Below are 25,718 nucleotides of genomic sequence, written 5' to 3' on the forward strand. Positions count from 1 at the left end.
TTCAAAGCTGGATTATGGGTCCCAAGTCTATGGTTCGGCAAGACTGAGTAACCTATGATGGTTGGATTCCATTCATCATCAGGGTATACAGATAGCTACTGGTGCCTTTCACACCTCACCCACTCCAAGTCTCTATGTAGAAGCAAATGAACCAGCTCTATCACTTCAACGGAAACAGTTGTCTCTTAATTACGCCCTAAAAATAAAATCTCTCCCAGATCACCCTACATGGAATAGCATCTTCTCTCTGCACTGGGAAGCTCAATATCACACACACATTAAACTGCTATACGTCCTTTTGGTATGCATATTAAAGAAACTGTGCAAGCTGTTAGTATAAATTAGCTACACTAAACATGACAGCATTCCTCCATGGCAGGTTTGCACACCATCCTGCAACCTCTCACTTTGTCAGCTACAGAAATCATATACCCCATCATCCATTTACCTGCAATTGTTTAATGCACACAGAGCAGCACACGCTGATTTCTTACCCATCTATACTGATGGTTCAAGAACTAACACCTCTGTTGGCTGTGCTGCTGTGTTTCCTGACATTATCTCAAATCAGATCCCACCCAGACTGTAGTAATTATACAGCAGAGTTACATGCCGTTCAGTTTGCACTTGTGCACATAAAAGAAAACTGCTACCAAAAGTGTATAATTTATACAGACTGATTGAGCTCTTTACAGGCTATCCCCTCTCCTATGTATAATCCACATCCAGTACTTTATGAAGTGCTACACCTGCTTCACAAAATGAAAATCCTTAATTTCGGTGTTTGGTTCTGCTGGATTCCCAGCCACATCGGAATCAAAGGAAATGAGGCTGCAGATGCAGCTGCTAAATCAGCCCATACCTTCTCCACATACTATTTGACAGCTCCATATACAGACTACAGACAACTTATAAGATCAAAACTAATTGCTTAGTGGGAGTTAACATGGCAAGAAACATCAACAAACAAATTATATAACATTAAACCTGAAATTAAACACTGGCATTCTAATCAACGTACAAAGAGAAGGGAGGAGGTTGTCCTTGCTAGGCTCTGCATAGGTCACAGTCACCTTACGCATTCTCATTTACTAAGAGCTGATTACCCTCCCATATGTGAAAAAATGCAACACACATCTCATTATTTATCATATTCTGGTAGATTGTCAAAAATTTACACGAGAGAGGAATGAAATTTTCACCTATCTAACCAAGCCATATACACTCAGGGAAATGCTAGCAGACGACTCAGGCAAATTGCATGATGTTTTTAATTTTTTTAGAAAGAATTAATTTGTACAAACACATTTGACCATAAATTTGGTTATATATAAATACTTATTTTTGCTTAACTTAAATTTTATACATATATATTATTCATTAGGTTAAATCTGACCAATTATGTATTACCATGGGCCTTGATCTTGTATATTTGTATCACCCTGCTGTAATTTTGTTAATATGTAAATACCATAATGCTAAACTTAAATTTTATGCATCAATGCTGTATAATAATTCCTTTCTGACCCTTTAAGTATTAGTATAATAATGTTTGTTGTAATCTTACTAGATGTAGACACTGCTTTCCTCGACTTGTTTTGTATATACATATGTTAACCTATAGCTATCTATTTATGTACTGCCTGAAACCTCTGCAGCAATTTTGTTTATATGTAGATACTGCATTACTTAACATACATTTTGTGTATACATCTTATTTACTACTTTATTTTTCGAATAATCATGTAGTGCTGTAGGACATCTTACCTATTTGTGTACTTTCTAGTAATTCTGTTTATATGTATTCTAAATTCTGTTTATACTGCATTGCTAAATTTAATTTTCATCCATGCATATTGTATAATAATCCCTTTTTGCCTATTTTTGTACTGCTATAAAGACATCTATTATAATTTTACATATATGTAGATACTGCATTCCTTGGCTTAGTGGTTCATATATTAACTTATATTGTTAACTATATTTGCACTACTGTAATAACCTCTGACCTTGTGTGTTGCTGTGCCCTCTGCAGCAGTTCCGTTTACCTAGAGATGCTGCTTTGTAAAACTAGATTCTTGTACAGACATATTGTTTACAATTTTCTGTAAATGCTAATGTTGTAACCTTTAGTATGGCACAGGATGACCTTTGTAGTTTTTGTGCCAAATAAACTATAAACCAACCAACCAGGTAGTGACTTTGCATCACTTCCCTTAGTAGAATGCATCACTTCCCTTAGAAGCAAAACAGTGCAAAACACTGTTTTGCTTCCTTGGGTAAAGGATTAAAACCAAGTATATAATTTCTTGGTATCTTTAATGTATAGTAGAACCAAGGTGTACTAACTGAAAAGAAGTTTATTGAAAAATAGATCACTCTGATGAGACGTTAAATGTAGAGAAAAAAATATATCTGAACACAAGAAGTGCAATAATGGAGGACAATATTTACGTTATTATAATAAGCACGACTTTAAATATTACATTACAACCATTATCTAAAAATGAAATAAATATAACGAGTGGAAAGGCATGTGGTAATGATAACATAGTAATAGAAATGCTTATGACAACCAAAGAATTTTCACTTCTTTACTATTAAGCCCAGTTCTTTGTAGTGCTGCTGTTTCCTTTCCAAGACCATCCCACCATCATCTCCTCATCCTGAGCTTTTCTTTTTTTTTGGTATCCAGTTCTTTACTTTCTTTGGCAATCTGTTATCGTGCATTCTTTCTACATGATTTTTATATTCTTTCCATTCTGAGATCTAATCATTAGCTGTATTTTACAATTTTCTCTGATTTGTGAATTCCTCATTTTGTTAGCTTTTGTTAGAATTTTTAACTATAACAAAAAACTAAGCTCCTACCTCTATTGTCAAATAGAGTTAGAAGCATGAAAACATTCAAAGAAAATGGTTTTGCTATTTGGAAAAGTGGACTAGAGAAAATTAACATTTAAAGAAAGGAAATCAATAGTTAAGGATGGTTATTGACATCTGTAGAAAAACAGATAAAAAATAATCTGACAGGATAGGGTAGAGATTTTTTAGCTCAAGATGAACAGGAAGAGATTCATTGGAAATTCTGAGATGATAAATCATAGTTAACATATGCAAAAATGTCACCAAGTAGAAGAAAGGAAGTGGAAGCTGAAATTTTAGGTACCCTCTGGCGAAATGTAGATTTATTTTCAGATTACAGAATTAAATGACCATATTCAGTAAGATGACACAGTGGTATTATCTTTGATGGACAGCATATTTTAGTAATCTACTTAGTTATTAGGGGTGCTTAAAGGTCAAAGCTTTATAACTGAGAGGAAACCTCCACATAGCTTTTAGAGGAATGTAGAGAACTGACCAGGGCTTGTGACCTAATGTCCAATCCTCACCTTCTCATGGTGCACCCTGTTAGGTATCTACCTGGATACTGAACAAACGAGGATGGGCTGGCAATTTGGAATTTAGCTGACCAAATTGTATTCTTATTGGCTTAAACCAATATGGAAAATGATGGTACAACATGACAAAATTTCATGCCGGCTGGGGCGATGCCAGGTTAAACAAGGCTCCCGTTGTTTTCGCCAGGGAACCATGCTGAACATTGAAAAGTCAGTTACTGGAACAAATCTGAAAGCACACCCCAAATCAACATCACCAGAGTTAAAGATCAGTACTATCAACATAAGAAGCCTGAATAGCAAAGAAATGGAGCTAGCTGAAGAATTAGATAAGTACCAGATTGACATAATAGGGGTGAATGAAACAAAAAAAGACAAAAACTGGCAAGATCTTTCTGAGCAATAAATACAAAATGTTATATTCAGGAAATGACAATCAAGGAAAAGAAGGAGTAGCCATAGTATTCAACACAAAATATGAGGCTAATCTTCTTGAATGGCAGGCAGTCTAAAGTAGAGTGATGTGGGCAAATATCAGAATGGGGAATTGGACAATGAGACTTATTTGTGCCTATGGTACCACAGAAGGTTCTACTAAGGTAGAAGTGGAGGAATTTTTTGATGCTTTAGAAAAAGCAACTGACACAATGAAAAAGGAAAAGTTGGTCCTTGTTGGGGATCTAAATAGCAGAGTAGGAAATGATTGTCAGACATACAAAAATATTTTGGGAAAATTTGGAGAAAAGAGCAAAGCTAATAATAATGGCAAATATTTGTTGCATTTCTGCTCAGGACATGGACTGGTTATTACTAACACCATGTTCCAACATAAAAATGTGCATAAATTCACATGGAGAGTGAGGAGGCAAGGAATAAAAAAAGTCTCATCGACTATGTTATTGTTGATAGTGATGTTTTCTTCCTGGTGCAGGACACCAGAGTGTACAGAGGATTTGAAATTGGAAGTGTTCACTATTTAGTCTTGAGTAGGATAAAATTGAAATTCATATTGAAAAGAATAACATGTAAGAAAGTTTTAAAGCGAATAAAAGTTGAGCAGCTCTCAGATGTGAACTGTAGACTAAAATACAGAAAGATTATTGAAAAGAAAATGAAAGAGTTTGAGAACAGGAATCAAACCTTGGAGATTCAGTGGCAAACTCTGAAGAAAACATTGATTGATTCTGCCAAAGAGACATGTGGTGAGGTTGTGTGCAAGGATTAAAAAAATCAGAACTCCCTGGTGGACACAGGAAGTTAAAGAGGCAGTGAAGGAAAAGAAGAAAGCATATCAAAAGTTCCTGGCAAATAAGTCAGCTTTTACTCTTAGAGAATACAGAGATAAATGTAAGAAAGCTAAACAGTGTGTAAAACTAGCTAAACAAAAGTCATGGGAGGACTTTGGCAAGAATATAGAAAATAAATATCAAGAAGGTGGCAAAATATTCTGGAGGTTGTTCAAGAAGCTTAGGAATGGAGGAAAGAGTGCTGTAAAAGGAGTTAGAGATGATAAAGGTGACATGAAAATGAGAGAAAAAGATATTCTTGAAGTATGGGGTAATTACTTTGAAAAACTGCTAAATGAAACAAGCAGTGATGACAGCACAGTGATAAAAAACACTGACCAGGCATGCAGTCAGGAATACATATCCATACTTGAAGTAGAAAAAGCCATCAAAGGCTTGAAATGTGGAAAGGCAGCAGGAGTAGATGATATTCGACCAGAAATGCTGAAGTATGGTGGTATAAAAGTCTTACAGTGGCTGCACTGCATAGTTCAGAAAGCCTGGACAGAGGGACGAATTCCCGATGATTGGAGTAGAGCTCTAATAGTACCCATATATAAAAAGGGAAATAAAACTGAATGTAAGAATTACAGAGTTATTTCCCTACTGAGTGTTCCTGGCAAGATTTATACAAGTATACTTGAGAAACGGTTGAGAAGAATTGTGGAAGAAAAGCTTGTTGAAGAACAAGCCGGATTCAGGCCAAATAGAGGCTGTCAGGATCAGATCTTCCCTTTAAGACAAACAGTTGAGAAAGCACAGGAAAATAACAACGATCTGTATTTAAGTTTTGTCGGTCTGGAAAAGACATATGACAAGGTGCCAAGAGAGAAGCTATTCAATACGTTACAATTATATGGTGTCAATGAGGCATTATATCAAGCAATACTTAGTCTTGATTTGAGCTGTAAGTCAGCAGTTAGAATTGAAGGAAGTACAGGAAGATGTTTTTATGTTAAATCTGGTGTCAGACAAGGATGCAAAATTATCCCTTCTGTTATTCATTATCTATATAGATCACATTATGAAGGAAAGTGGTATTAAGAATGATATCAATTGGAGATTTTAATGTCAGCTCTTTGGTTTATGCAGACAATGTTATACTTTTAAATAAATCCGAAGTTTGCAAGATTCCCTGACTAAATTGATTAACTGTTGTAATAGATATGGTATGAAGGTCACCATTAAAAAGACAAAGACAATGAAAATAGGTAGAATTGTTGAAAATGTCAACTGTGTTGTGAATGGGGATCCTGTGGAACAAGTAAAACATTTCAGTTATTTAGGAACGATTTTTACTGAAGATGGTAAATTAAATATGGAAATAGACAGCAGAATCAACAAAGCTGGTATGGCAGGCAGTCAATTGAATAAATTCATATGGAATAAGAGAGAAATTAGTCAGATCACTAAATTAGCTGTATAAAAGACAGTGTTCAAACCAGTTTTAACTTATGGATCTGAGAACTGGGTCAGAAGTAAAACACTTGATCAAGAGACCACAAATATGAGAGTCCTGAGAAAGATTAGAGGCGTGAACAGATGGCATCAATGGCAATATCATATTAAAAATGAGGATATTTAAAAAGAACTTGACATTGTCAGCATCCAGGAATGCGTTAGCAGAGCTAATCTCAGGTGGTATGGTCACTTAAACAGAATGGGCGAGGAAAGATTAGCAAAACAAATGTTCTCTGCCAGGTTGGCAGGAAAACGACCCAGAGGAAGACCAAGATATAGATGGATTGATACAGTACAAAGTGCCTTAGAGGATAGAAATATAAGATCTGATAATGCTGGAGTCTTGACAAGTAACAGACTGATTTGGAGGAAAATTGTAAATAGGAAGTTAGTAATGATGTAATTTTTTCATGTAGTACTATCATATCCTGTACACCCCTTGATGATGACTTAGTTATTATCAAGATGATGATGACTTAGTTATTACAATAAAGTGACTGCTTCATTGGACAAAGGAGACAGATACACAGTAGTATACTTAGATTTTGCAAATACTTTTGATAGATTAACACATAAATTACCAATCAAACTAGAGCAGATGAAGTTGGATATTAGACTAATGCATTGGACTGGAGAATGGCTATCTGATAGGTATTGAAAAGTTGTTTATGGGGGAGCAATATTCCAGAATGGGAAAATCACTAGTGATGTGCACCAGGGGTCTGTTTTAGAGCCACTGCTGTATAACCTGTATGTTAATGATATTGGGGAAAATTGTTGGCAGATGATGCAAAGTTGGGATGAACCAACTTTGAAGACTAGGTCAGATGTTCTGGCCTTACAAGAAGACTTGATAGTCTGAGTGAATGGGCATGGGAGTGGGGATGTTCAATGTTGCAAAACGTAAAGTTTTAAAATTTGGAAAACAAAGATGGGATGTAGAATTTACACTTGGTGATGATATATTGTTTGAGGTGGAGAAAATATGAGATCTTGGAGTGATGGTTCACAAGGATCTAAAATTTAGAGGACACATTTCCAAAACTGTGAGGAACACACAACAAAATTCTGGGAATGATGCAGAGGACATTGACTTGTAGAAATAAGGAGATTCTGGTTCAATTGTATAAGGCTCTAATTAAGCCACACATGGACTACTGTGCACAGATTTAGTCACCTGGTTTGCAAAAGGATGAGGAGATGTTGGAAGTCCAGAGGTGACTGACTAAGGTAGTTTCTGAACTCTGGAATGTTGAATATGAGGAAAGGTAAGGTTGAGAAAGTGCAATTTGCAGAGTCTAGTGGATAGGAGGATGAAGAGTGTTATGGTAGATATACAAGTTGGTAAGGAGTTATAGGATCATGTTGAAGTGGTTTTTGATAAAATGGTGGGAGATCAGAGTAGAACAAGAGGACATCCCTGGAAGCTGTATGGGGGGGCGGGGGGTGAACAAGGATGTGAGAAGCTGGTTTTTTTTGCATGCAGAGTTGTGAATGATTGGAATGCCTTGTCTGAGAATGTGGTCTCTGCAGAGAAATGGAATGTGTTTAAGGGAAGGTATGATGAACTATGTGTATGACAAAGGGACCTATTAGACGAGTCTTGGACTCTGTTGGATCTTAGGATAATAATAATCTAGAAGGACCAAGTTATTGAAAATATAGTACGCCCACAGATACGCGACCCTTCGACACTTCTGCTCATGTCAAAAGAAGGAGAATCCATTCCGATAATAGGGTAAGCAATCCGTATTGTGGGATGAGTGATTATTATTACACGTCGGAAAATTAACTTCTCTTTTATGATCATTGTGGTTTTTAAAGTGGTGACTATTTTGCTTGTATGACAGTTGAAAAATGTTACGTATAAAGCACACGATTTCGCATGTTGGTGACCAATTCGTACATCACCTTATTTCTTTCTCCCCTTCAACAAGAATTGACTCTTCTTGGCAGTCTGCCAACGACAGCTCTCGCTTCTGTGGTCGGACTATACGGATATTTATTATTCCTTCATAAAACATTTTTGTCACTTTTTACGATGGCCAAAACAAACTCGAGCATGAATACAGATGAATTTCTTATATCAGAAACTTTCAATGTTATAGCACAAACCTGTGTCTGTTACTAAGATAAGAAAGAGCCTCTGTAGCTCAGGTACAGATGAACCCTTTGGTTGGAAAGATCTGGGTTCAAATCCCATCTATGACATGAGGAACCTTTATTAGGTGTTTTCAATCAAATGTAAGTTAGCCGGTCTCATACAGAGGTGGAGAGTTTCCTCTCAGAAACTTGGGTTCTTCATCCCTCAAAAGAGGCAAACCAGCCCTGTGAACACACAGATTTATAACCATAAATACTTGCCCTTAAGAGATTCAGCAGAGAAATGGCAAGCTATGTGCATTAATTGTCTAAAATCCCTAAATAGGGGACTCAACCCATCTTAGACAGACGAGAATTGGATAAATGAATGGATGGAAAGAAAGGTAATAAATATCAATTATGTTTTCTTCCTTTCTGAAATACATAATCAAATTCTCAGATTTATCATTAATAACTTACAAAATTCTCAAATCCTGTAGTACCATCAATACACTGGGGTCCAAAACCTACGAACAAACACTATTTCTGAAGATTAAAACTGCAAATTCAAAATCGGCTTGTGGCAATTTGTAAAACTGACGATTTCGAGTAGAAACAAGGTAATATCCAAATTTTTGAATCGCACACAAAGGGGTCACATGATAGAACTCAACAGGATAAAAAGCAAAAGGCAGCATTAAACATTTGAAGGAGGTGCTTTCGTGAAGGAATAATTACAACTTTGATGTCATGTAATGTCTCAAAGACATCTAAATGATTTCAAGTGGGAAAGAATTATTGGAAAGCTTGAAGACCACAGAATTATTATTATTATTGCCATAGAGTTTGGAATCTCACATAGCATTGTATCCAGACCTGGGCAGCAATTTACACCAATGGAATGCATCCCAAACATTTGCTAAGAGATTGCCCCCCCCCCCATGTTTTGGTTATATCAGCAAAATGTAATCAACGCACCATGGAAGATCAGTTTTCATGTCAGCTTCATTCAAGCAGAGGTACACGGATATCTCATTAAACTGAGGCAAGATATCTGACAAGTAGGCCTAAAAGCCCAAAGGCCTGTAGTCTGTGTCCCTTTATTCACAGCTCATTGTAGAGAGCATTTTCAGTGGTGCTGTATCCACAAAAACTGGAAAAAAACACCAATGGGCTAATGTATCCTTTACAGATGAGAGTCATTTTATTAGTCTTTCCTCCGATTCTTGATTTGGCATTAAACTGGTACTGCTTACCACCATGAGAATGTGCTTGAAAGAGATAGACACGGGGATGCCGAGGTGTGGGAAAGCATTATGCTTAATGGATGCACCAAGCTACAAGTGTTGGAAAAAAAAAAACTGACAATGACTGGTGAACAATATTGCAACAAGATTCAACGTCATTTTCGACTGTTCCATGGTGCTTTAAGCAAAGAATTAATTTTTATGGATGACAATGCCACACCACACCATACATGAAGAGTGGAGATACATATGGAGACCAAGAATATTAACTGAATTGAGTGGCCAGCTCTCTCCTCAGATCTCAATTCCAAACAACACATTTGAGATACAATAGAGAGATGTGTTTCCTGCTTGAAATTCCCCTCCAGAAAACAAAGGCATTTTCCTCAAAACAGTTTGCCTCAAGAACTCCTGAATCACTTGGTGCTAAGCATGGTACAGCATTGTGAGAGCTGTATCACAGTTTGGGGTGGACATATTCCATACTGAAATGTCTCTCTGCATAGTTTTATGTAAGCACTGCACATTAATTTCTTAACTACATCCTTAGGAAATTTGTAACTTTTGCAAAAAATATTGCAATTTAATTTTTGTACAAAATTTATAATACATTTTTTGTGTAATATTAGTATTCTGGCAATAAATTTATGTCCACATTTGGCTATAGTCATGAAAATGTAGTTCGTCCTTAGCTTTTGGACATCTGGGTATATCCTTGTACAGTGAAGGTATACAGAATGCTATGGCAGGACTACAGAAAAAGTTTACATTATTACAGTAAAACTTGTCCAAGGTGGAATGTGAATAAGGCGGAAACTTGCTCAATGTGAACAAATTATATAGTCCCAGCCAAAAGAATAGGCATTACAGTGTTATTTATTTTGTATAATGCGGAATCTGCCCAACGTGGAAACGGAAAGCAATATTTGAAGAATTTATTAAAAATTATTTGTATAAAGCAGAAAGTGTTTTAAAAATACACCTATATTTATTAGGTTTTGGCACTTGTGTTGCTTTTACTATTTGTTTCAGAATTAATATTGGTCAGTTTCCGGTATCGAGTTTCCAGTAAGTCTAAACATTTCAGTAACCCGAAATTCAACAAATCGATCAGTTCATATTTTGCATCATGGCTAAATTGTACGTGCCGTTGTAGCTAAACAAAAAAAGTCAAAGTCATTGAAGCTAAAGAAAAGGATAAACTCATGGGATGGGAAATAATGATGTGGTTTAAGTGTGGCAAAACGCAAGTACACAACACAACAAAAGGATAAAATAATGAACGAGTGGCTGCATGGAAACGGTCGAATGAAGAAGAAGGCAAAGGTAACCGGCAACAAGGAAATCAATGAGATAGTGTGAGAGTGGTTCATGAATGCAAGATCAAAAAACATTCACATATCCAGTCCAATGGTCCAAAGTGAAGCTCTCGCAGTAGCCAAATCTCTCAGGAATGATCAGTTTAAGGCATCTACAGGATGGTTGGATAGTTTTAAGTAGAGGCACAATATTGTGTGGAACGAAGTTCGTGTGGAATCTAAAGATGTGGATGAAAGTGTAGTGAGTGAGTAGAAACCAAAACTGCTAGAATTGATTTCACCATATGAGCCTAAAAACATTTACAATGTGGACGAAGCAGGATTGTTTTTTCAGACATTACCAACAAAATCACTCACGGTTAAGGAGAAAAGTGTACCAGGAACAAAATGTCCAAAGAAAGACTTACAGTGTTACTGTGTGGAAATATTGTGGGAGGAAATGGAAAAGCCTCTTGTGATTGGAAAAGCTGCAAAACCAAGATGTTTCAAGAACCTGAAAATTAATAATTTACCAGTGATTTGGAGAAACAATAAAAAAGCTTGGATGACTGCAGCTACAATGGAAGAATGGTTAAACATGTTCAATGCAAAAATGAAGAAGAAAAATAGAAATTTCATCCTTTTTCTTGACAATGCTACCTGCCACCCAAAGGTAACACTTTCAAATGTGAAAATCGCCTGGTTCCCAGAAAATGCAACAAGTGTATTACAGCCCATGGAGTGTGTTATTTACATATTCAAATCGCACTACAGACGATTTCTGATGCAATCTTTATTTCGAATGTAGAAGAAGCCGATAGCTCTTAAACATTAGCAAGATCTGTATCGGTTCTGGATGCTGTGAATTGGATTGGGTTGGCAGTGAAGAAAATTAAAGCAGAAACAGTAAAAAAGTGTTTTGCTAAAGCTGGGTTTGGGTAAAGTGATGTGGCAGATAATTTGGAGGAGGCGAGTGAAAACATTGCTGCAATATCCAATCTCTGCCGAGGAAAAGAACTTTCCTATGATACAGAGAACTTTGTTCGGAGTGATGACCATCTAGCCACACATTACAGCTTTGAATCTGCTACAGCTCTTCTAATGGTAAGAAATACACAGTCTCGTGAAGATTTGGAGGATGAGGAGGAGGAAGAGGAAAAAGGAGGAGAAGCAGCAGAGAACAGGATATTTCAACGAAAATTCATACACATGAACAGGCTCTTCATTGCATCAGTAAAGTAATGCAGTCTGCAATTGATTCAAGCTCTTCCAGCCCTTTTTAACTATTGTATACAGTTATTCAAAAAGACATGATCACAAAAAAGTGGAAACGAGTTTCTTTGTTGGATCTGTGGAAGAAATCTCAATGAGTCGTATACTGGAAACGTGTAATGTGCAGTGTAATAGAGCATTAATACTTTAATAATATGTTATTATTATTATTATTTTAATAACATAGGTCTACAAGAATCACCTGCTTACAAGAGTCAGCGCTACCGATTTTCACTCATAAACAAGTATGTCTTTAAATCCATTAAAATATGATTTTAATGGATTTAAACCTTTTTTTTGCAATTTTGTATAATGCAGAAACTTGGCCAATGTGGAAAATATATTCGTTCCCTTGTGATTCCGCTTTGAACAAGTTTTACTCTATTAACTTCCTGTCAACAAATTTCCTCCAAATTAGCCTTATCTGACAGAACTCCAATATACTTTCACAGACTATCAAGTGGTTCTCATCTTTATCAGTTGATTCGTTCCTAGCTCGTGCTAGGATCTCATAAAATGGAAATTTATTTCTCATAGACTTAATGTTAAAAACAGAGGTTACATTCCCAACAATGAAATTTGACCATAGTAATGTTAAATAAAGGTCAATAAAATGATAGTTTATGCTTAAACAAGGATGTATTTATTTATCCAAAGAAATGAAATCATAGCCTTTAAAAATCAAAAAAATTAAAATAAAGAAATTATCAAATAAATTAAAAGAGAAATCATCAAATGCACACTCATTGATGGTTTGTCTTCAATGTTTCTTTTTATTAACATCACACTCATAATATTAATTCATTTTAACTTACTGTACAGTTATTAATAAGATGGATAAATGTAAAATAAGAGAAGGCCAAAAATTAAAAGCAATATGCTTGTAACTACTTTATTTTATGCGAGTCATACAATATGTCATACATATTAGTATGAAGTCTCATCTGCCTGAACACAGAGTAGTACTGTATCGTATAGATAAGTGCGTGGTTTGAAATGCTATATTTATGGATGTTTAGCATTTATTTATTATAATTAATGTTCATATTTTCAATTTTTTTTTGTTGTTGTTGGTACTTGAGAAAAAATAAAAGAAACCCTAAACCCAGGAACTCAAAGTGGAAACTGCCCGCATTTCGGTCTCCAAAGGCACTTTAAATTATATCAACTCACTTAGATCTTGGTCTTCCTATCAGTCTTTTTGCTACTATCCTAGTATCAAACCCTTAGTATGGAAACACCTGAGTTTGAATCCCATCCAGAATGTAAGCAACCTTTATAACATGTTTTTTTGTTCCATCTGAAGCTGAGTTAGCTGGTCTCATAGAAAGAAAGCAGGGTTTCCCTTTCCAGAAACTGGTTTTTCATTCTGCAAAACAGGCAAAGAGCACATGCACAATTTACAGTCATAATACACTGGACTCCTAGCCTTAGCTGTTTTGACAATAAATCAAAACCACCAACTGACTTGGTATTCAACATCTACTTCGCTAATCTTTTCCCTTTTCTTTGTCTAAGTGACCATACCACTTGAAATTAGCTGTGGTCCATCATTCCTGAATGCTAACAATGACGAATTCCTTTGTAATATCTTCATTAATACGATTCTACCAATCATGCCAACTGTTCATTCTCTTAATTTTTCTAAAAATTCTCATATCTGTGGTTTAGTCTGTTTAGTGTTAAAGCAAAATCTTTTTTTTCCCCCGTTTCTCGAATAAAAAACATCAATTATGTTTTCTTTCTTATTTTTTTCTCCTGTTTCTCGAATAAAAAACATCAATTATGTTTTCTTTCTTTCGAAAATAGTTATGCATTTTATAAAAGGTATTTTAGAAAAGAAATTATGTATTATCATAATATCTTGTTCATCGCTTGACAGTATAGTATCTTATCAACTGTATTAATTCTAATTTTTTTAACTTCTGATTTCTCCTGTATTCCATCAATTTATTCAGCTGACTCCCCATCATACTGGTTTTGCTTATTCTGTTGTCTAATTTGCCACCTTCCCTAAATAGTGTGCCTAAATAGGTGAAATAATTGTTCTACAAAGTCTCCATTCAGGATACAACTGATGTTTTCAATGTTCCTGTCTATTTTCATAGTCTTGTGTTCTTTATTGTCAATTTTTATGCTAAATTTGTTACAGCAATTATTCAATTTACTGAAAGAATCTGCAAGACTTGCACTAGATTTGTTTAGTGTAACATTCTCTTCATAAATTAAGGAGCTAAGATTAACATCTAATTCTGATATCAGATTCAATGTCACTTTCCTTCATAATGTGATCCATATATATGATGAATAACAGTGTGTGCTGTCATAACATCCCATACATCTTCCTGCATCTCCTTCTATTCTAATTGCTGATTCACAATTAGAATAGAACTCTATTCTAATTGTGAATCAGCAGTACAAAATCTTTAAATAAAGATTTTGTACTGCTCATCACAGCATCCCATTTACACCATATAACTGTAGTATTTTGAACAGGTTTTCTCTTGGCACCTTGTCAGAGGCCTTTTCCAGATCTATAAAACTTAAATACCAATCCTCATTATAGTCTCATGAGTTCTCAACTACTGTTTTAAAGTGAAAATCTGAACCTGACAACCTCTATTTCACACATGAATCCAGCTCATTTCTTCTCCAAGTTTTGAGTAAACAGTAACAAAATAAACAGCATCTTGTTTATTTGGGTAACTCTACCAAAAGAATTTCATATATAGATAAACTTTTGTGGCAGTTATTCATCTATAATTTTACAGCATAATTCATAACACCAAAAGTACAACATAAATAAGAATATTTTTAGCTGATTTTATACCCAGAATTCTCAGAGTAAAAACAGTGTCACAGTGTGTAAGCTCTAAGAAAATTTGTAACAGAGCATTTGTAAAAGAACTGAAGTCCTTCGGTGTTATTCTACTGCTGGATAAAATAAGTTTACCTGTATTAACTTGCTGTTTTAAGGATACGTGTGGCATAAGACGGAATGATATATGCACGTAAACACAAGAAAGATATTTAATTAACCAAATATTTCGGTCTGGAAATATTTGGTTAATTAAATGGTCTGCTATTTCCAGACCGAAATATTTGGTTAATTAAATATCTTTCTTGTATTTGCGTGCATATATCATTCTGTATTAACTTGATCTTAAAATGACTGTCTCCCAAATTTATGGTAAATTAATGCATCTCATACTTATTGCAATTTGGGTAGTATTTCAAAGTTGATGCTGATATCAAAATAGTTTTTTTTCAACTCAATGATTTCTGTGTAGCACCATCTAATCTTCTTGGGGGGGGGAACCTAAAGCATGGTCTGCCAGTCCCAAATTGTCATAATGATGGGTGCAAATCTTATGTTTTCTGAAGTGGATGTTGAAAAACTTCCAGTGTTTTGGTATATGGCATTTCACACACTCCTGGAAGTGATGAAGCATGAAGCTTATCCTTAAATGAATGGATGATGGTGGCTATTTAATATAGTTTAAATGTGGTGCGAAACCTATATTTATTAAGCATTCTGGCTACCTTTTTAAATGTTCTCCAGATATATGGGATTGTGATTTTCTGTTGTGGTCTTGTGTATTAAGAGAAGAGGACTGAAAATCATTTAGTATTTTATCTATTTTTGGGGGATTATATCCTATGAATAAAAATGTGTGAAGCACGTAGGTTCAGTGGCAAAGAGCAGCATCACTAGACCATTTAGATTTTTATTTAAATGTTAATTTAAACACGATAATAAATATCTATTATCATTTCATAACCAATGTTTGCTTTCAAAATTTTGAAAGTGATCAAGAGATTATTAAAATGAAAATCTTCTGCATGAGTTGCCTTAGGCTACCATATTTATTTCTAATTGTCACTTATCAGATGCCATGTAAAAACCCAAAATACCAAATAGTTCGCATTTAAAAGTTGTGTATTTTTGTAACTCTTACACAATGTATAAATTATAACGAATGAAGAAAAAAGCCTAAAAGACTTTGTCAAGTTGTCAAGTTTTTTTGACATTATAAGACAATATTTTTGACAATATAAGAGCTCTTGGCAAGGCCTTTGTCTTAGAATAATACCAAGTCTGTCCATGCCAGCCAAAGGGCTATATTTTCAATATTTAAAAGTTTCAATGCTTAAACTTAGTATAAAATAATAATGGATATTTATTATTTCAGTATGGCAATAACCCTTTTTAATAGGATTATTGCCTGACTGAAGTGTTTTAGGATCTGTTTCTTCATCAATAAATATATCTGTAGTGAATAATAAGCAAGGCAAGCTGCATTAAATTTTCAAAATAAACTTACCTTATTCTATTTGAACAAAATTTCTGCTTCTGTACTGAATTAATATATATTAATCTATGTTCTGATATATCTGGCTGTTCAGTAACTCCTGAGGTCTGGTCATCATCATCATCATCTATATAATAAATATAGGTTGTTACATATTTTCATATAACATTGTAATGTTTTTGTTCAAGTTACCTGTACAAAATTCATTAACTATGCACAGCTGTTTCAATATGAGCAATTTATGCAGATCATCTAAATTGGAACATTCCTCCACACTCCATCCTATTAATAAACTCAAAACTTTCATACCTGTCACATGATCGAAACAATTTTCTTGACTTATTAAATGATCTCAATCATCAAACCTTGAAATAATCAAACTTTCATTAACCAACCTCTGATTAGGTCAGTAGTTCTGATAAAGTATCATGTAATTGTACCTTCAATTATTTTGACCAGAAAACTGCTTTTCCACTATGGTTGTATAATTGAGGATAATTTCATCTAAAATTTTATGCAGACCTATTTTAATAAACATTCTTCTTGACAAATTTTCTGTGTGCTCTGCTCCTACCTTTTCTAGCTGACATTATGTCAAATGCAAAACACTGGCTTTTTTGTATATAGAATTCAAGATTTATGTATGCTGGTTTCCAGGAAATAAGGAAACAAAGAGAAAAATTAACTCAATAACTGTATGATAAATTTTTATGCAATTTGGTGAAAAGCAGTATAACATAACATGCGAAAGAAACACCCATAAAAATTGTAAATAATTTAATTCAGTAACAAATGGGTACATGAAGACAATAGTCAAGAACAGGAGGTCGAAATGAGATTATTAAAGTGCCTCAAAAAGAAACATGGTCACTCCTCACAATGATGTTTCATACTGTTTATAATGGTGTCCAAGAGCTCGGTTGGTAACAACCACTGCTCCTACAAAGCTCTCATAAGTCGCTCAAGATTTTGGGGAGGGGGAAAAGGGAGGGACAGCAACATATCTACCTAAAGCACCCCAGACATGTTCAACATAATTAAGATCAGGAAACTTGGCTGGCCAATCCATAAGTACGATAGTCTTCAAGATATTGGTCCGTAAGCTTCACTCGATGACGATGAGCATTATCGTCTTGTAAGACACGTCTCCTCATCACACGCACGTAAGGAAAAATATAGGAGTCCAGAAGCTTGATTCCATAAGTTGCAGCATTCAGGATTCTACTAGGAAGCACATACAGGTTTACACAAGGAGATGCCCCTCCAAAACATAGCACTACCTCCACCACAAATGTCCCTTTCATGAATATTGTAGGGATAATAACATGTCCCTGGTTCTCTTCAGATCAGAACATACCTAGTATTGCTTTCTTGTGTAGAGGCTTGCTTTGTAGAGAAAATCAGAACTTGTCTGTAAATAATGCCAACCCTATTGGTATTGGGTCCAGTTGACATGGGGCATGGCCCATTTCAAATGCTCTCTCCTGTAGCGTGGGGGATAGTAGCACACAGACTATTGGTCATCTACCATACCTATCTACCTACCATCTACCTTTGTGAAGCCTTCTTTCTGCACAGTGGAACCAAATACTAATGTTCCTGTAGCTGAGTAACACATCTAACCCAGACTTCTAAATTATACAGTGCAGCAAATGTAAAAGTTTTATACTCTGTATTTGCACATTTCTGGTCAAATATTATCCACTCCAGCTGCCTATTCACATTTGAGGTTTTGATGCCTTTTCTACTTCAGGTATGTACTCCTTTCAATCACTTATTTCATTTAGCAATTTTTCAAAGTAATTTAAAGAATTTCCACAAGAAAAAAAGCACTTTTAACCACTTTTGCATCCACATTACTAACATCCATGACATCAATACCAACATAAATAACATTTGCCATCACTTAGTCATCCAGACAAGATCTCCTACTCCTGAAAGTAACCCAAATTACAGCAATATACACTATTACCTACCTTCCATGTACAAATTACACACTTGACAATTTCTTTTTCCAGAAGGGTAGGACCTGTGCCTCTGTGAGATCTGATATTCTTCGCCAGAAGAATATCAGATCTCACAGAGATCTGATATTGGCTAGAACCCTATGCTTCTGACCTCCTCTGGGGACTTCCCAATCTGTTGGCAAATAATCCTGCTGCCATTTACCCTGCCAGGTCACGCTTTGAGGGAGACCTGGTCAATGGTATGCAGGCAGCATTGTCTGAGGCCACACTTAGACTGTAGTCTAGAAACTCTGTGTGCGAGTTATGTACACAAGTCCCTCACCCCAGCTGTACGTCCCCTACTCTTTGTTTCATGAATGAATCATCCTACATATGAAAAGTCAATCATAAAAATACTAGCATTTTAACTGCAGATACAAAGCAATATAGCAACGAAGAAATGCAAAAATCTTGCATAAAAAATTTTAAAAATCTAAAAATATGAAAAACATAAAAAATTGAAACATAATAAAAATACACCACAAGCCATCCAAAATAACACCAAAAATTTCCAATAAAAAACACTTCCATATCCATTTCACCCATTCCGAGCATTAATACAAACAGTGAAATTTACCACTTCTTACAGACACCAAAATCTGATCTCTTTTACCTAACAGAACCTCAGTTGACATCCTCCACAACCACAGTCCACCTCAACTATCCCAACTATATCCTGCATTCTGCAAAAAGGTGGAACATGTGCTTTTGTGAAATCTGATATCCCTTGTAAAAGGCTATCCAACTTGGAATCCCCACTTTTGATCTGTTCCAACCTCCATTTGCTACCTTTACCGCTCTCCTAACCCAGACAATCATGATGCCCTTTTTGACACCCTGTCATTAAAAACTGTTTCTTATGAACTAATTACCCAAACTGTTACAGTGTCGTCTTCAGGCACTTGAACGTCCATAGCACAAACTAGCTCCCCTACTCCAGCTTCACAGATCAAGCTAGAAGGGAAGCTGAATCATTTGCCATTAGTCATGACCAAACATAAATAGTCAATCTACCAACAAGCATACCAGACAATTATCATTCTACCAGCCGTCTTGACCTTAACTAGTTCTCCCTCCAAATACACTATGTATGTCTGCTCTCCCGTTGGCAATTCTGACCACAATCCTATTCAAGTTTCCTTTTCTACAGTTCACCCTCCACACAGACAATCTCAGCCTTGTACCCTTTGGCACTGTAATTATGCCAACTAGGATGACCTCCAGAATTTTTATGCTGCTCTTCCATGGTCAGATTACTTCATTCTTTTGCTCTCCCAATCCAAACACCTGCACTAAACTAATAACCAAAATAATCCTCACTAGAGTGAAAGCCTTCATTCCCCACTCCACTACAAACTTCCTGACCTGTATCCAAGCCCTGGTTCTCAAAAAATGTGCCTTTGCAGTCTATGATAAAAATGCAGCTTATGTTCAATGGCTTAAATTAAAAACTACCTTCTCATTCAGCTTAACACAACAGCCAGAAACATGTGTAAAAAAAGTTGATTCCAAAGCAGACTTCATAAGAATGAAATGCAATAAACTCCTCCTGCTGAACTGGCAGTCAAGCCTTCTAGTCCCTTACTAAGACTGTTAGGCATAACTTCTACCTGTCCCTGTTGCCACCTCTCTTGCACCCTGATGGCAGCATAGTAACCTCATCAAAAGAAAAGGCAGACATCTTGGCATCAGTTTTTTCCTCCAACTCCTGCCTGGATGACTAAAGCAAATCACCTCCCATACTATCACAAACTGTCCACTGCATGCCACCTAACCCTCATTAATCTTGATACTAACAAGGCTCTTGGTCAAGATGATATTCCTCCAGTTGTGCTCCATAATCTGTACTTAAGTTTTGTATATCTGTGAAAGGTATATGAAAATGTGCCCAGAGAAAAGCTTTTTAAAACACTACAATTATTTGGGGTGAATGAAACGCTGTACAGAACAATCTCTCTCTCTCTTTGGTGCATCAATCCGAAAATTGGTAAATATAGCAGCACATCACAACATCCTGTCTTGTGACATCTTTTTATCTCTTCATAACTCTTAGCGCCAGTTGTCTGAATTGAAGGAAATACGGGAAGATGGTTTGATGTAAAATCAGGAGTAAGAAAAGAATGCACATTATCGCAACTCTTATTCATCATCTATACAGATCACATTATGAAAGAAAGTGGCATTAGGTCTGATATTAGATTGGAGATGTCAACTTAGCACTTTCATTTATGCAGATGATGTACTCCTAAACACATCTAGTGCAAGTGTTCAGGATTCTCTAATTAAATTGAATAACAGCTCTAATAAATTTGGCATGAAAATCACCAATAAAATGACCAAAACTATGAACACATCAAATGTTCTGAATTGGGAGACTATAGAACAAGTAAAATATTTCAGCTATTTAGGCACAATTTTTAATGAAGATGGCAAGTTAAATATGGAGATAGAAAACAGAATAAGCAAAACTGGCATGATTGGTAGGCAGCTGAATAAATATATATGGAATAATCACCAAACTAGCAGCAACCAAAGCAGTGTTTACAAGACAAGTTTCAAGTTGTAGATCTGATGAAAGTTGGGTTAGAAATAAAGCACTTGATCAAAGACTCTCAGATATATAATCTCAGAGTTCTAAGAAAAATTAGAAGAGCAAAGAGATGGCATCAATGGCAGAATCATATTAAAAATAAAGATATTGGAAAGGAACTTGACATTACATTATGAAAATTATGGATACAACTACCGTGTTAGAGTAAAACTTTAGTTTAATATAAACCAAAATATGCACTCGACGTTTCAACCTTAACATTAAGGTCATCTTCTGGAGTATATGTATATACAAAGAAACAAGCTGTACTACATCTACATGGCATGCTAAAGTTACTGATCAACCATTAAAACTATTTGCCTGACCTCTGGTACTAAAAAAAAAATATCACTACCTCAAAGCTAGAGTCCTGTTATTATTATCTATTAGGTTACAATAGTTAAATTAAGCTGGAGAGCAACATGTTCATACAGAAAATAATAGATAAATAAATAAACAGAAAATAAAATTACTTATATAAGTATACATATAGATTGCAACTGGTATGGATAGAAACTAGGTGGGCTGAATGTGCGCCATCCAAATTCTTGGGATTTTTAAGCCCCCATTATTATTAAGATTAGGGTGGTGAATCAAAATTTCACAGGCTTCTTTAAATTTCTGTTCATACCAAGTTTTTGTATGATTCAAAAACAAGTACTTTTCCAATCAATTCGATGTAGGGTGTTAAAAGCATGAACTGAGAGGCCTGCTTCACCAAAATTATTGTATTTAATGTGCTTTTTTTTTTTTTTTTTTTTTACGGATAGGGATTGTACATCCAGTTTCTCCAAAAGGTAAGTTACAGGTGCAATAAACTCTTTGCAAAAATTTGGAGTCATCAACACTCTCAAAAACAGAGCTATAACAATTTGCTCTAATGAACAAGCTCTTAAACGAGAATTAAAAATTATTAGCAATACATTTATAAATAAAGGATATAGCAAAAATACTATTAATAAAATTCTTCATAAAACTTCATCAAAAAGCAATATACATTACAATAAAACCATGACACTGCAATACATTAAAGGGTTATCAGAAAAAATTAATAGAATCCTACACTTTTAAAACCACCTTTAAAATTAAAAAACATATTCAACACCTCTAAGGATCCTCTTCCACATTGGCACACCCTAGAGCATCTATTGCACCTGTAACTTACCTTATATTGGGGAAACTGGATGTACAATCCCGATCCATAAAAAAGAACACAAATGACACATTAAACATAATAATTTTGGTGAAGCAGGCCTCTCAGATCATGCTCTTAACACCCTACATCAAATCGACTGGAAAAGTACCTGTTCTTTACATCATACAAAAACTTGGTATGAATGGAAATTTAAAGAAGCTTGGGAAATTCTGATTAACCACCCTAATCTTAATAATAATGGGAACTTAAAAATCCCAAGAATTTGGATGGCACACATTCGGCCTACTTAGTTTCCAGCAAACCCTGACTTATGACTCAAAGCAATTTTTCATTTTTTTATTGGCCACTATCCTTACCAGTTGCAATTTATATGTATACTTATATAAGTAATTTTATTTTCTGTTTATTTATTTAACTATTATTTTCTATACGAACATATTGGGGATAATAACAAGACTCTAGCTTTGATGTAGTGTTTTTTTTTTTTTTTTTTTTTTTAGCACCAGAGGTCAGGCAAATAGTTTCAACAGTTGATCAGTAACTTTAGTATGCAATGTAGATTGTAGTGCAGCTTGTTTCTTTGTATATATACATATACTCCAGAAGATGACCTTAACGCAGTGTTTCTCAACATTTTTTGGATCATGCCCACCTCAGCATCTGAAAGATCTTGATGCCCCCCCCCCCCTCTAGCATAATAGTCGGCCATAATTTTCAAAATGTATTCTGATTACCGTGTGATCAGAAAGAAATGAAAAGAACTTTACATTGTTAGCATTCAAGAATGTGTAAGCAGATCTAATCTAAGGTGGTATTGACCACTTAAATAGAAAAGGTTAGCAAAACAGATGCTTGATACCAAAATGGCAGGAAAGAGATCCTGAGGAAGACCAAGGTCTAGGTGGATTGATTCAGTCAGAAGTGTTAAATATGACAATATTGGAATGCTGACAAGTAATAGACTAATTTGATGGAAAATTGTGGATAGAAGGTTAATAATAATGTAAACTTAATCATGTGGTGCTGTCATAATAGCACGAATACCCCTTTGGGATATGTATTCAGGAAATCAATGGCGTTAAAAAAAATAATAAATAAAAATAAAAAATAAAAAAAGCAGCATCTCATCCACCCAGCTAAACTCTATACAAATGCCAAATAACACCCATTCTCATATTAATGCTTATAAGTTTGGGGTAGTGCACCTGAAACCTCCTTAGAAATTGTCAATGCTGTCCAGAGAAGAACAATTTGGGTCTTAGATGATTCTTTCCTTATATACTTCAACCTCATGCAACATTTCAGAACTTTCTACAAGGATTTCTGTGGTCACCACTGCTCTGAATGACAACTATCATTCCTCCACTTTCTGTTGTGCCTGATAAAAGAAGAGCAGCAACTGTCTAGCATCCCTTTTCAGCAGAAATGCAAACACACCAAACCTGCTTCTTCTCTTCCTCTTTTATTGGTCCTGTGGAACAACCTTTCTCATGAAGTATTCCCAAACAACTACAATACTTCAAGAAAATGTCAATTTAAATTCTTTCTCACTCCTCACCCACGTATCAGTGATATGTGGGTGAGCTAACAGGTTATTCATCAATCTTTCGTGTATGGGATCAATATAAAAAACTTAAAATAATGACACCTAGAACATCTTTACCTTTAGTTTTCATTTTGTCTTTACCATGTCAAATTCCTTTTACAGTGCCTTCACACTATTTCTAAGCCATTTTTCAATAGCCTCCAGAACATTTTGCCACTTTTCTTATATTTTTCTCTATATTCTCTTGCTGGGAAGATTGGCTGAGTGATTGACATAGCCAATTTCCAACCAACACAGTGCAGGTTCAAACCCCATTGTGGACATGGATGTTTGTGAGTGTCATTAGGTAGTAGATGAATTTCATCACATGGGTGAGACCATCAATGGTCTCAGTCATAAAATGGAGGTCTGAAGTGAATTAAAAACGGCTATGGATCAGGTAAAAATAAATTTACACACACACATTTTCCCATCCTTTGCTATAGGTGCTATTGTACAATTTGTTTAAAACCTTATATGAGTGAAGTTACATAAAAAAAATACATACATCTTCAAGGCCCACCTTTCCTAATTGGGTTGTGTGGGCAGCAGCTGCAAGAGAAACTTCCAATGGCCACGATCCTCCGCCACCAAGCTCAGGTGTTCTGGTGCAACTCCCAAACGTGAGAAGAATAAATAAAATATTTATTCTTCTCATGATTTATATAACTGCTTTTACATGCTTCATTGCTTTCTTATATTTTTCTCTGTACTCGCTCAGAGTACACAGTGATTTACTTGCTAGGAATTTTCAACATGCTTTTTTCTTTTCCATGGCTGGCTCTAACTTGCTGTTTCAGACTTGACAACATGCTTTCCTGGAAGAATCGATGTTTTCTTCAGAATATGTGACTGAGTCTCAAAGGTTTGATTCTTATCTTCAAACTCTTTTCATTTTTCCTTTAATAATATATGCATATTTGAGTCTACAGTTTATCTCTGGAAACTGCTCAACTTTGATTATTTTTTAAAACTTTCTTATAGACTTTTCTTTTCAATATGTTAATGAATTTTATCCTGCTCAAAAACTAAATGGTGATCACTTCATATTTAAAATCTTCCCAATACTTGTCCTGAACCAGCATTAAGATATTGCTAGTGAATAAGTATTTCTTGAGTGTTCTCTCTATGTAAATTTATGCACATATTTTATGTTAGAATAAACATATCAAAAATTACTGCATGTTATGAACAGAATTCCAGCATGTATTTGCCATTATTATTAGGTTTGCTGTATCCAAATTTCGCAAAACATATCTATGCCTACTGTGCTGTTTAGGTCTCCAACAAAGAACTTTTCCTTCTTCTTTGTGTCAAACGCCTTCTCTAATGACTTGAAAAATTTGTCAACTTCTACCTTAGTAGAACCTTCTGTGGTACCAAAGGCCCAAATAAATCTCACTGCCATAAATCTCTTCTTTTGAAGTTTGACCACATCACTACTCGGTTACAGTGATGTGGGCAAACTTGCTATTTAGTGCTGAAGATATTTGTTAGCAGCAATAGTAAGCTGTATTCCACAAGTAAAGAGAGGACACAATTTGATGTAAAGTGGATGACAAATAATATTAAACAGGAACTGCATGTGAAAAGGAGGCTATGGAAGAGATATAAGGAGACAAGTGAAGAGTGGATGCATGAAGAATATAAGACACAGGCCAAGAGAGTGACTAGTATGGTAAGGAAGGCAAAACTGGAATATGAGAAGAGATTGGCCCTAAGATCCAAAGAAATTCCTAAGGAATTTTTTAGCTATGTGGCCAGTAGGAGGAGAAATGATTGTGGAAGAATGACATTGTGGGATAAAAACAGGAATAGAGTGACTGATGCAGAGGACATAGTGGAATTGTTCAATGAACACTTTATTGGAGTATTTCATCCTGGAGGAGTAAATTTTAATACCAGAGGGATAGGGCAGATTCGAGGTTTAGAGGTGCAGGAGGAGCGTATACCAATATACTGAGTACTCTGGATGTCAGTAAAGCTGTGGGACTCACCACGAGTTTTGAGAGAACATG

At 35.3% G+C, this 25,718-nt stretch overlaps 1 protein-coding gene across 1 annotated transcript in view; it reads right to left on the minus strand.

The window, feature by feature from the left end:
• The window catches only part of ATP8A (ATPase phospholipid transporting 8A1), a 1,088,708-nt gene that overhangs the window by 1,033,112 nt on the left and 29,878 nt on the right, over positions 1 to 25,718 (minus strand). Inside the window, exon 2 of the mRNA XM_090406292.1 lies at positions 16,376 to 16,490. Within this exon, the coding sequence (XP_090262418.1) occupies positions 16,376 to 16,490 (115 nt within the window). The remainder of the gene's footprint in view (positions 1 to 16,375; positions 16,491 to 25,718) is intronic.

The sequence above is a fragment of the Typopeltis vanoorti genome, chromosome 16 (genome assembly GCF_054136105.1).
Source record: "Typopeltis vanoorti isolate ZY-2024b chromosome 16, IOZ_Tvanoo_1.0, whole genome shotgun sequence".
NCBI lineage: Eukaryota > Metazoa > Arthropoda > Arachnida > Uropygi > Thelyphonidae > Typopeltis > Typopeltis vanoorti.